We start from the raw sequence: 13,001 nt of genomic DNA, 5'->3' as shown, positions 1-13,001 counted from the left end.
CCTTGCCAGCACTGGACTTCTCAGGTTTCATCCGTGTTTGTGTGCATATGTGCATGTGTGCATGTGTGCGTGTGTGTGTGTGTGTGTGTGTGTGTGTGTGTGTGTGTGTGTGTGTGTGTGTGTGTGTGTGTGTGTGTGAGAGAGAAATCCTGAGAGGCCAGTGCTCCAAGAAGCATTCTGCCTGGCTGTCTGTCTCCACGTTGACTTTGTGCTGACACAACAGCTCCCTGCAGTGTGGCATTAAAAGGCACGGGTGCAAGTGTTGCCTTCTTAGCAATAAACAAAAATTAGTGTGAAATCATTTGGCTCACAGTTCGGCTCCCTCTCACATTCTGAACACACGCAGAATTAAGACTCAAAATTATCTGGAGGTGTACATGTGACTGTAGATTGATGTTTGTACATGAGTGCCTTGTGATTGACTGGCAACCAATCCAGAGTGTACGCCGACTCTCGCCCAAAGTCTACTGGGATAGGATCCACCTCACCTACGATATTTATCAATATAGGCTATAGTAAAACAGACGCATGTCATTTTAAATGCGTGTCCAAAAAAAACAAAAAACAAAAAAAAAAAACCTCATATGGGATTATGCGACAGATAACAAATCTAAAAAAAAATGATCTACTGTCATTAGCCAAACGTTTACATTTATATGAAGTCCTTCAAGGGCCATATTAAATAAATGGAAAGAAATATGAGGCAATACTTTGACACACAGTAACAGCTGAAATCTACCGGCAATGCCAATTACAACATTACATTGCTTCTGGCTCCATGATATTGACATCTATATAAATATATACAAATTTAAAATAAAAAATAGACTTTAGCCCACATTCCAAAAACATGCATGTAAGGTTCACTGAAGACTCTAAATTGCCCATAGGTGTGAATGTGAGCGTGAATGGTTGTCTACAGGAACCCCGCATTGACAGTGTAATATTTGCCTGAGGAGTGACAGGGAACATAAACTGGTAAAAAGAATGTTTTCAAAAAATGAATCCTTGATATTTGACTATCTTCTCCACATAAAAAACAAAAATGTTATGTGTATGAGAGAGAGAGAGAGAGAGAGAGAGAGAGAGAGAGAGAGAGAGAGAGAGAGAGCGAAGACATACATATATATAGATTTAGATATATGTAAATCACACGAACACAAACACACACACAAATATTAATAGGAAAATGTCAATTATGTAAAAATTTAGACAAGTGCTAAACAGATCACTTTAACGCACCACTTTGACAGTAAAAGTGCAATGCAATGCAAAGTGAAAGTAAGCACAGAACAAAGTTTGCTTTTCGTTATTACAGGTCTCGTGGGTCGTGAGTGGACCGCAATTCCCGCAGCACTCCCTGCTGCGCAGGTTAGTCATTAGTCGGAAGTGGGGCGCCGCTCGCACCGTGTGACAAGTTCCACCGGTTGTCACAAAGTGGGTCAGCCCCGCAAAGTTGACAAAATTCCGATTTTATTAACTGCAATATTTTAAAGCACCTTGAAGACAACCCATTTAAAGCTAATCGTCTATGACGTCAACCGTCTTACTTTGGCTTAATGTAAGGACAAAAAAAGTTCACCAACCTTCTCCTTGTTGTCCTGCTCCGTGGGGGGCGACGTAGGAGATTTCACACTGCCCACTGCGACGGCTTGAGCGACCACCATCGTACCGCCTCCTCCTCCACCAACACCGGCACCCGGCGCCGGGTTGGGCTTCTCCACCGTCTCCACCTTGATGAGACGGTGCTTCGGTGACACGTATTTGATGTCCGGTGAGCCCACGGCAAACGAGATATTTCCACCGGGAGTGTACGGGTCCTCGAAGTCCAGCTCCTTTTGGAGTTTGTATGCAGCGAGGATGTCCGGCTGAGCGGGGCTCAACGTGAAAGTGGCCCCAGGTTGGAAGCCAGGCGCGCCGGGCACACCGGTGAGGCAGTGTCGGTAGTCCGGCTTCGGGGGCGCCGGAGGGGGTGCTTTGGCAGTTTTGAATCCGAGGTGCTCCTTGAACCACTTGGCCATGCTGCCAGAGCATCGCTTACGACCCAAAAATGACGGTACTATTTTTTTTTCTTTTTTCTTCTTCTTCTTTTGAAGTTCCAGGAGTCCGAAATTGGCAGCGAGAATGAAGTCCGTGGGTCAGCCGGGAGCCACAGCCGGCCGGGGGCGGGGAGGGCTTCGCCAGAGGCACTTTTCCGCTGTGAAAGTCTGTCACACGCACTCACACAACAAACACACTACGCTCACATTCGCTCTCTACTCTCGTGTAATGTATGTGTGCGCTCCACACACGTCACATTTCCACGCTGCGCAACATGGGAGCGACTATAAGGACACGCCCCCTACTTTCTTCCTCCCCTCCTTCAATCTCGTAGCAACCTGGTCTCCGTTACCTGACAACGTTTACTGTCCCCTGCTGGACACTCCACTCAAAGCGCGTGCGCTCCGAATGACCGAAATCCGCTTCGGCGAATCTCACGTGACGTCCTCAAGAGCCGTCTGTGAGCTAGTGCGGTGTTCCAGACCTCTGGGAAATGGGATTTGGACAACTTGGGAATAGCAATTGAAAGAAGGAAATAGGGGTAAAAACTCACGGATAACCAGTAATAAGTGTGTATTTTAGCATGAGAGGTGAACAGACAGACAGGAGATCAAGAGATATACAGATTGGTTAATAGGTAGATGGGCCATTTCCCAATGGGAAGAATGCAGAGGGTCTCATGAACTCGGCAAGTACAGTTTCATAAGAACATACTCGACAACGCTCTAAGAATGCAAGTCTCTTTGTAAATTGGAATGGCTGTGTACTGCCGGATGTATTTCCACAATTGTAGCACATAATGCATCTTGGGATATTTTCCTAGCTGAGCCTTGACCTGTATCCAGTTGGTGCATCCTTTGATTAAGCTTGCTGACAAGAACATTCCTTACGTTGTTGGTTTATTCGTACTTTCAATAGTGCTCCTAGCTCTTAGGATCACCCACAATTTGTGTGTGTGTGTGTGTGTGTGTGTGTGTGTGTGTGTGTGTGTGTGTGTGTGTGTGAGTGAGTGTGTGTGTGTGTGTATGTGTATAGGACAGACGGGTAGATACAGTAGGGTAGGTGGGTAGGTATGGATAGAACAGTAGATGGACAAACGGATCGGTTGGAAGATAGATTGACAGAGTATTTCCGATGGCTGCATCCGTAATCTTTCCATATAGTGCATCCATACAGTCTTGCTTGCACATGGAGCTACTTAAAGAGGATGTGTCTCCTTTGAGACGCCGGATTACAGCATTTGCATTTTGATGGCTGACAGCTCAGGCAGCAGAAAGTGGGGAGCGCAATAAAAAGAGTGATTGGACTCCAAATACCAGCAGATCCTCTAATCGCAACGTTGAGATGCAGCCATTACGCTGCACCACTGACTATATTTTTCGTCGTGCACCTGTAGCCACCCGTGTATGTTATTACATTGCTAATGTCACACATTTCGTGGTTGCAGGTTTTTTTTTCTTAGGAGGGTTGTCTGGAGAACTCAAAGTGAGCTAAAAATAAGGCACCCTCTGAATCGTTTTCATATGAAGCATTTTTATTATTGTTTACTCAGATTTATGTCCTAGTTTTGAGGTCACTTTGCTTCCCGAAAAATATAGTGAGGACGGCAATAACACATGTCTCCAGAGTTTTTCCGTGTACCAAAAGTTAAACTGCGATCTGAAAGTGGTATTAAAAAGAAGTATTGCTTCATAAAACCACTGCAGGCATTACTCTTGATAATAATGCGCAATGTTGTCAGTGCTTGTTTCTTTTCATCTGCCCTCTGAAGAAAAAAAAAAAATTGGCACTTTGCTCCACTGTGTGATATCACATTTAACCACGTTAAGGAAAAACCATTAAAGTTTAATGCAGGAAAAACCTGCATTAAACTCCAAAGACTCCCCAATAATCTGCATTTTGTTGGTTTTTATTTCTTATTAATTTGTAATGCAATGTGCAACTCCAACAGTGTGCTCAGACCACCTGTACCCCTAACAACTATCAATGAACCAGGTAACTTTACCATTGAGAGGGTGAGCTCGTCGTTCAAAATGTCATTTGTTTGTGATGTAACGTTGCGTGTAATTTTCATATTACCGCCCCGACACACCAGATTTGTCCGCCAATGACTTGGAAGCATTTTCAAAACAAGTAGCCGCTTGCCTAAAAGGTACGCCCTCGCGTCGCCCTCGGTTGTCCTGGTAACAAAAGCCATACACAGCAAGAATGCAACAATGTTGATGCCCTAGCTTGTCATTTAAACAACCAAGTGGGCATGATTGGTATATATATATATTTTTTTTAATTAGCCGAAGGAGCAGTGACAACCAAGTTCTATAGGGTCTGCCTAGCAACAACCACAACGAGAGCAGGAATAAAAATCAAAGAGATATAGTTGATCTACTTTGTCACGCCTGATCAATAGCAAACATTTTATGCATTTTAATAGAGTGATTAATAATTTTGAAAGAGCAAGAACCAATTCCAAAACATTTCAGCTGTGCATTCTCCCTCCTACAGTGTGTGCATGCGAGTGTGTGTGTGTGTGTGTGTGTGTGTGTGTGTGTGTGTGTGTGTGTGTGTACAGAAAGAAGCCTAAAATTCATACAGCTCAGACAGCCTGTCAGCTTAGGTTCAGTATGGGGGGAGGGGGGGGGCAATTTTAATGCCTTCATCTGTTGCCATGCAGCTCAAATAAATAAAATAAGACTTGCTGTCTTGCGGGACATGCAACAACTTTATTTCCTCTGCTAAGTCGTCTTCCTTTAGGGCTTTTTTGTCAGGCTGTGCTGGAAATGATGCATCTGCAGAACCAGTCTGTGTCAGAGTGAGGGCTCTGTGAAATTATTTATCAACACATGTATTCGATATTTTGGGGCGAAAATTATTTTTGGCGGCCCAGACAGCAAAATGAAGGAAATAAAAATAATTGCTTCCATGGGTGAATTAGATCTTCTGTAAAATCTTTATGAATTGTGCAGGCGAAGCGTAACATTTTACCATTTTGAATTGTCATCCAAACGTCAAATTAAATTCCTGTGCATGCTCTTCTTCCTTTGTTCAGACTGCTCCTTAGTTTAGATAAACTAACAATAAATCCATAAGCAGAAAAAAATCAAATGATATTCACATTAATTCATTTCGGACTACATTATCTATTTTATTCATCAACGACTGAGATTTTACTCTCAAATTCATCCAATTATTTCAGCACTTTAGATTCCACTTTATGGAAAGCAGTCCTTTTTGAACACATTCCCACTTGTCAAGACCTCCTTCGTTAACCTGCACCACCTCTGCAGTTCCAAGCCTTGAACTGCACGTGCAATAATGAATGGACTGATGGCTCTTTGAAGCCTTCATTTTGACGGTCACTCCTATTCCTTTGCACCACCTCTGCAGTTCCAAGCCTTGAACTGCACGTGCAATAATGAATGGACTGATGGCTCTTTGAAGCCTTCATTTTGACGGTCACTCCTATTCCTTTGCCATAGAGAGAGCCTGTCTCACGCATTATTAAAGAGTGCCCTTGTACATACATGCATTATAAAGGACACGTTCGAGGACAGTCTTTGGCTTTCCTAAATGAAACAATAGCAGAAGAACCAATCGGTTCTCTGGTCTGTGGTTCAATGGGCTAATCGTAAAACCTTTATGAATATGCAAGGGATGTTAAAAGAAACAATTTAAGTGAAATAAATTCACCAAAACAAAGACCACCCAACCGATGAGATGTCGGATCCATGTGGCATAACTTCGCTTTCGTCATTCATTTATTTCAGCATTTTTAACAATTAACTGGATTTTGTAGTTGTATGACAATTACAAATCTTACTTTAAACATTGCATGTGCATTTCATGAAGAGCAATAAATGGACAAAAATATCAAACAACGGTAATAAAGGTTGTGCCATTGGTAAACCACAGGTGTCAAGGCCCGGAGGCCAGATCCAGCCCGTGTCATTTTATATGGCCCTGGGGCACATTTCAAAAGTAGAGATCTATATAAAGTAGTAGTATTCATGGGGGGATTTAAAAAATGGTAAAAAAAAAAAAAAATAAGAATAAGAATAAGAATTTCAGGAAGCAGGTTCCCTGTATGCGACCACCTGGCCCTAACTCCAGGAGTCCCTGTTCATTATGGCTGAACAGTCACCCAGAAGTTACACCGTCTGTTGTCTGCTGTCTCTTGCTTTTCGGCTTTGAAAACGAGAATCTGTTCTCAATTGTCCTTACCTTGATAAATAAAGGTTCGGAAATAAAGAGGAACTTTCTTTCCTGGTTGGACTATCTTTTACAACATGTGTGTCCAATTACAGTGACCATAAAGGTTCCGAAAGGCCCAATCAACAACTCTCCTCAGGCTTACGTGACAACACTGGTTCTCCCAATGGCTTGCTCCTACTGTCCATCTCTATGTCAAATGTGAACACCATGAGTATTGCCAAGGCAGAAAACTAGGTCATTTGGAACTTACTTGTGTCACGCTATAAAGGTCCGTAATGGTTGTGCATGGCCTGATAAAGTAAGTGTCAGACTGTTGGCTCAGTGCAGATCTAGGAACAGATCCAATCTCAGGTGTCTGATGCTGTTGGCCGGGCGAGTGTGACATTCGCTCACTCTCGCTCGTTTTTCTGGCTAACGGCGTCTCTGTGACCCAGTAATGTCTGTCTGTGTCACGGTAGGCTGCGCTGGACCAGGCAGGTGGATTACAGTTTTGGTTTTTTTTTGGGTGGGGGTAAGTAATACAAAACAAAACAAAGGATGACAGGCAGGAAGGAAGGAAGGTGAGATTGGGGTTTACGTCACCCCAAATCAGAATTTACTGGCTTTTAACTTGGATTGGTTTTGTGGTTTAGCATTCCAGTTTGCTTCTGTGATGGAGTGAGGGGGCTGTTTTCTCATTGTAGTTTCCTTTTACAATGCACTGGAAAAGCTCTTTAGGCTATTGTTTTTTTTGGTGGAAAATCCAAGGTTCAACTGACTTTGTACAGATTGCAAAACGGACTCTATTTATTTAATAGATTAGACTTAGTACTCATGGAAGATAATGGCAAAACTGAAGTCTGATAGTCAGAGAACTAGTGCAGTGTCGACAAAATAACAGCGCTAGCCACATTAAGCCACCATTAGCACTGTAAACAAGCCGACGTTAGCTAAGCATGGGGTGTTGGTCGAGTGACTTATTTGTAATGCAGTGTGACTATAACATTAAATGTCATTAGTTTCAGGTTTTATTTTTGGGAGAAAGTTCAATCCATTAAAAATTAAAAAGTGATAAACAGGCCTGTCATGCGGAAATGTTGCCAATGCCACACCGCTTCCTTAATCCTCTCAGCTGACTGAGGTCGCATCTCTCTGCTTCTGTTTGCTCGTCTTACCCTCACTTGTTAGAGCAAATGGTTATGGGCATTTTTTTTTCCAGTGATGAATGTTCTAAAAGAGTTTCCACAAAGCACCAGAAGCCCAAGTTAGAAGGCCATCGCGTGGCTGTGAGTTTGTGCCGTGATGAATGTGGCCGCAATTGCATAGCAAATGAGTGACACCTCGTCGGCCTTCTGTTTCTGATAGATTGTTCTTCCTCTGGCCATTATTTCTTCTGAGGGATATTAGAAAGGAGTTAAACTAATCAGGATCATAAAATATATAACTAACAGCATTTAAATGTAGGCAGAATGCAGGAGAGAAATACAGGATGGCCATATTTCCCTGCAACCTAAACTAAAAGGGTCTTTGAGGACAATCCTTACCTATAATCTTCCGCAAATAAGAGGTTTTGAAGTCTGCTTTGAAATATAGACTCAACCAAATCTTCTCGATGCTTCCATAAGGGAGAATCTTCTCATTCTGAGACGTCGACATGAACTCACTAAATGGAGAAAATGATGTCAGCAGCAGCAGCAGAATTGAGGGCACACTGTTACGATGAAGCCACATCCAAACCCGAGTGAGCCGCTTATCACTTATTTGACACACACGCGCACACAAAGGCAGTCAGTCATCGATGATGCACAAGCATCACAATCATTTTTCTCATTTTTACAGCCTTTCCCCAAAAGGCAGCACAGAAATATCCTCTGAAAGTCTGGTCATCACTCTGACTGGTGTTTTCCCCTTACAGGTTACATCCACCACACCAAGGAAATAATGCCAAGCAAAACAAAAATGGGCGCAGACAGATCACAAAGGATGGTGAAAAAAACAGCAATATTGTTCTTGTAAGGTTGCCTAGCTCTCTGTGAATAATACATGTCACTTGTGTGGGGACCCGGAGCATATTGCAAATTCTGTGCTGCCCAGTGATTGGCCTCTGTGCATTTTGGGGGTGTAGCTCAGCAAAGGCTTCAACTGACTATGCGGGCAACAGCACCGCTTTATCCACAGCCTGCATGTGTCTAGATTGTGTTACAAGACAATACAAGTACATTGGCAGAGAGAAGCGTGAGCCTCTCCATTTTGGACTGATTCGATTGATTATGCAGATGAATGCATGGCTATTGTCTTTCTGACAGGAAAAAGTTCATCACCCCACTTCCTTGTATCAATGTATCAGTACCTTGTAATTACATATCGTTTGTGCCTGCTTGTGTAAGTTTATCCCTGCCACTTGATATAATTGCTGCTGTTACACAGATGTGTACAACACTTCTCCATCCACATTAGCATCTTCAGTGTGTGGGTGGGAGGTTTGAATTAAGGAGCATTTATGCACCCAAAAAAAAAAAAAAACAATGCTGCACAATAGAAGCGAGATTAAACATCCAAGCATTCTTTGAGCACTTCTCCGAACACCTTTTTTTTTTTCCCCCAGACAAATTAGACACAGCTCGATGGCTCAGAACGGCTTTCACTCCAGGGAAATCATCAGCAGACAATGGGCTCACCGTCTTTGTTTTATGTCCTGAAGAAGAAGAAAGAAAAGCATTTGGAAACTTCTTGTTGTTTTTTTCCAAGAACCATCCATGAGTCACTTCCTCGAGGGGTCCAATCCGAGAGTGAGCTAGAGCCCAATGGAGTGCCATTGTGCGGGGGATGATCATGATGACATCCTGAAGATGATGGATGGGTGTCGCCTAACGTGGGAGACGGGAGCATGTCCGGGCTGATGGCCAGTCTGCTGGGAGCCCTTACTTCAGCCTCATTAAACACACCACAAGTCTATGTCCTGCTTCTTGAACTGTGTTCAGGTGATAGTCGCTGCTCTATTAAACAGCTGTACAGTGGGGCTGTGGGTCCGAACTGTAATTGAAAATTGTATTTTTCAAGGCATGCAAGTCAAATATGTTGATTCCACACTTGGGGAATGTGAAGATGATGTACAATGATCCCTTGCTATATCGCGTTTCACCAAGCGTGGGTGCCTCTGTACTGTGCAATTTTTTTGTGGTCAAACAGATTTACAGGTCGTTGGGAATGCCAAAAGCACAACAACACAGAACATGCAAACTTCGCACAGGAAGCCAGAGCCGGAATTGAACCTTGCACCTCTGCACTGTGCATGCTAACCATTCGACCACCGTGCCGCCTATATACATATGCATACATACACATACTCAGTCTGTATATCGCGGATTTTCACATATTGCAGGTGGGTCTGTAAAGCATTGTAATAGCATTCAGCACAGCTACAAAAAAAAAAAAAAAAAAAAGACGGAAGACGCCTGGGGTATCTTTTACAGTAGCTCATTCCTGGTGTGAGATTAAAAAGGTCTCATTTGCATATGAGTCAAGAGGTGAGCAAGCTGGCGGGAAAGGTGGCACTGGACCTTGTCATCCAGAAACAGCTGATCCAAATAATGCAAAGAGAATAAACAATAGCAAATGTCATTTTTTGTTTGATGTGTTCAAATTTTGATACAGCTTATTCATTTTTTTTGTATTTATCTATATGTGCTCTGTGCCTGGCTGAAGACCAGTCCAGGGTGTACACCATTTGCAAGACTATGTGACGATGGATGTCCTGGTCAAGGGGCAGACACTAGTCGAGCCAGGCGATCTCCCTCTTGGGGGTGTTCAAATAAATATGATCTTAAATACTGCTATCTTTTCTATAAGGGCTCCAGTATACAACATGCCAATGAGCTTCAAGCTCACCACTGATTAAATCAAAGAACGCACATAAAATTCCCCCTGAAAAGACTTGGGAATGTTGTTTTTCTTTTTCTTTCTCCAAGAAACAGCCAGCTCGGCCATAACTGCAGTTTATTAGATGTATGTTTATGTGCTTCGAAGGCAGGGGTGGCTCCCGGCACCAGTGGCGTTATTATTTTTCCTGGGCTATTGTCTCGTAGAAGCCGTAATTCAAAGCCTGTTAGGCTGTCTCGAAACCAGTGGTCATGATGGTGATACCTGTCATAGCTTATACTACTACGAAGGTACAAGGCAGATGAAGTATTTTCCTCAAAGGGTATTCCATTGACTTCCATTGATTGACCCGCAGTCTTACAGTAATCCGAGGCTGATCTGGAATTTAACCTTATCTGCCATGCTTAGATTTAGTGCTATTTTTTTATGAAGTCCTGGTGTGTCTATCAAATAGTATGTGGTGACCCATCACACACACCAAACAAAAAAATAAAAAAACATGGGCTAATTCGGGTATGACAGCAAATTCCACATAGTGGATAGCGAGAGGTTGTGGGATGTGCAGTTGCCAAATTTTTAGGAGGTGGAACATTTTTAAATAATAAGAAAAAAAACATCCCAAAAAAACATAACAACATAGTACTACAAAACAATATTAATAGTACAAGCAGTAGTATAAGTAGTAATGGGCATGACTGTATGAAAAAAAATCAAGGTGAGGGTCACAAGGATTAAACATGTTACTGGGGAGAAGGTGCATTTTTTTTCTTACATACTACCGGAGTAATAGTGTAGTAGCAATCCTCGGGTGCACAATTTGGTGCGGGGGTGTGGTTGGGTGGAAGGGTCAAATTTTCAGGAGGAAAAGAAACTTTATCATGGGGCCCAATTTTTTTGTCCTATTTCTGGTTTCAGTGATTGTAATTTCAGCAGTCATAGCAGGAGTAGAAATAGTAATGGTAAAAGTAGTTTAGTAGTCATAGTAGTTCAGTAGTAGTAGTATTAGTAGTAATAGTAGTAGTAGTAGAAGTAGAAGTATAAGAAGTAGTAGTCAAAGTTTTAGTAGTATTAGTAGCCGGTACTGCTGATTATTGTTCAATAAAATTCCCCCCCAAAAAAACATGGACATGCCACAGATGGGCTCACAATTTAGCATCCCACTTCTCACACCAATTTGAAGGGCAATCTGAAAACAAGTCTGCTGATGTTCTGACTCTTCACTTCCAATAACAATGACGGAATGCCGCTACTTTGTCCCACTTCATGTGCAGTATCCTCACATGTAGCAGCATTCCATTTCTGCCACCATTTTTGATCCAAGAAGGACTAAATGTTATGTCCAGTAACGGGTCGTGTCCCTTTTGCATGAATAGAGCTCACACTCGGGAGAATAGGGACATTGTCATTAAAATAACAATAACTTAACACATCCAATAGAGTTGTCCTAAAATGTCACTATGAGTTCAATTGCTGACATGACAGGAGACGGCCTATTCTTGCAGAAGGTTATCATTCTCTCGCATGGATGCAAGACGCGTCCCATCTGAATGAGCATAATTAACAAGGGCGGATAAAAGCAAGTCTCCCGGAGGGAGATGTCCACTCACAAGATACTTGATTAAATGGAATTGTATAAAAGGATCAATTGTGAGTCGTACGGTCTCAACAGTTCCACGGGCACGTTCATCCGCTATAAAACATTCATTAAAACAAATGGATCACACGGCGTCCATCAGTCACGTCGCCTCGTGTGTGTGTGTGTGTGTGTGTGTGGTGGGGGGGGGGGGGGGGGGGGCGTTTGATGCCCACCCGCAAGGTGACGTGTGATTGCATTTTTTCATGATAATTGGCTCCTTCTGTCAGTCCACGCTGAGCTTCCTCAACCAGGTCTGAGCTGCAGCTCTGACAAAGTACCACAGAGGTCAGGACTTCTGGAGACAGTTTATGATCCACATACTTCATCGGTATGCATGTGTGCCCACAGGCACTAACAAATAACCTCACTCGTGGTTTCGATCCCGGCTCCGGCCTTCTTTGATGCCTGCATGGGTTTTCTCCGGGTAATCTGGTTTCCTCCCACATTCCAAAAACATGCATGGCAGGCTGATTGAACACTCCAAATTGTCCCTAGGTCTGAGTGGGAGCGGGGATGGTTGTTCGTCTCTGAGTGCCCTGCGATTGGCTGGCAACCGATTCAGGGTGTCCCCCGCCTACTGCCCGAAAGACGGTTGGGATAGGTTCCAGCACCCACCGCGACCCTTGTCAGCGGATCGGAAAATGGATGGATGGATAGATTCAACACACTGACATATTTAAAACCACACAACCGTTATTGTATTCAAGCAAATGAGGAGAATGCTTTTAAAACTAAGGCCGTTTTGCGCTCTTGATTGAAAGTTATCAAAATGTGAACGAATCAGAAACTGACCAGTGTCCCATAAAGGATCGTGTTCAACCACTGAGATGCTTGTGAATTAAAAATGTATTCACTTGAGTATACATTTTATAGCTCAAATATAAGCTAGTTTTCTTTGATATTGTATGTATTTATGGGTCAATTGTTTCCATCTTTTTGGCCAATTTGATGTGATGAAATGTAAACTGGCACAGTGTGTAAAATAGATGTTCGGTTTTAATAAGAGGCGATGCAACAGTAAAACGCATTTATGATTTTATACAAGTTCACTAATTGCTTTGTTATCTTCCTTTTGCATCGGAGGCTTTAAAACACAGCACCTATGGTTCTGTAACTGATTACCTACTTTCAGCTAATCGTTCCAATAGTAACATAATAGCGGTTGTATACTTTTTTTTATAAGTGTCCATCCATATCAATGTGTGTGTGTGTGTGTGTGTGTGTGTGTGTGTGTGTGTGTGTGTGTGTGTGTGTGTGT

At 42.8% G+C, this 13,001-nt stretch overlaps 1 protein-coding gene and 2 long non-coding RNA genes across 5 annotated transcripts in view; 1 reads left to right on the top strand and 2 right to left on the bottom strand.

Annotated features, from left to right (window-relative positions):
• Positions 1–3,023, bottom strand: part of shf (Src homology 2 domain containing F) — an 85,890-nt gene extending 82,867 nt beyond the window's left edge. Inside the window, exon 1 of one of the 3 annotated variants that reach the window (XM_019866657.1) lies at positions 1,587–3,023. In XM_019866657.1, coding sequence (XP_019722216.1) covers positions 1,587–2,021 — 435 coding nt within the window. In that variant the 5' untranslated portion in view covers positions 2,022–3,023. The remainder of the gene's footprint in view (positions 1–1,586) is intronic. The other 2 variants (XM_019866659.1, XM_019866660.1) reach the window with 2 other exon arrangements.
• A 1,935-nt stretch (positions 3,024–4,958) lies between these two features.
• On the bottom strand, positions 4,959–5,501 carry LOC109513856 (uncharacterized). The gene is made up of 2 exons (XR_002167880.1): positions 5,417–5,501; positions 4,959–5,316 (listed from the first exon to the last, which is right to left on the bottom strand). It is a non-coding gene; the product is annotated as an uncharacterized LOC109513856 (long non-coding RNA).
• Positions 5,502–6,085: 584 nt separating this feature from the next.
• LOC109513855 (uncharacterized) lies at positions 6,086–10,605 on the top strand. Its single transcript, XR_002167879.1, has 3 exons — positions 6,086–7,969; positions 8,144–8,214; positions 8,834–10,605. It is a non-coding gene; the product is annotated as an uncharacterized LOC109513855 (long non-coding RNA).
• Positions 10,606–13,001: the final 2,396 nt, after the last annotated feature.

The sequence above is a fragment of the Hippocampus comes genome, unplaced genomic scaffold (genome assembly GCF_001891065.2).
Source record: "Hippocampus comes isolate QL1 unplaced genomic scaffold, H_comes_QL1_v1.1 scaffold82, whole genome shotgun sequence".
Lineage (NCBI taxonomy): Eukaryota > Metazoa > Chordata > Actinopteri > Syngnathiformes > Syngnathidae > Hippocampus > Hippocampus comes.
Note: the sequence above shows the minus strand (reverse complement) of the source record. Positions and strands in the feature narration are given on the sequence as shown.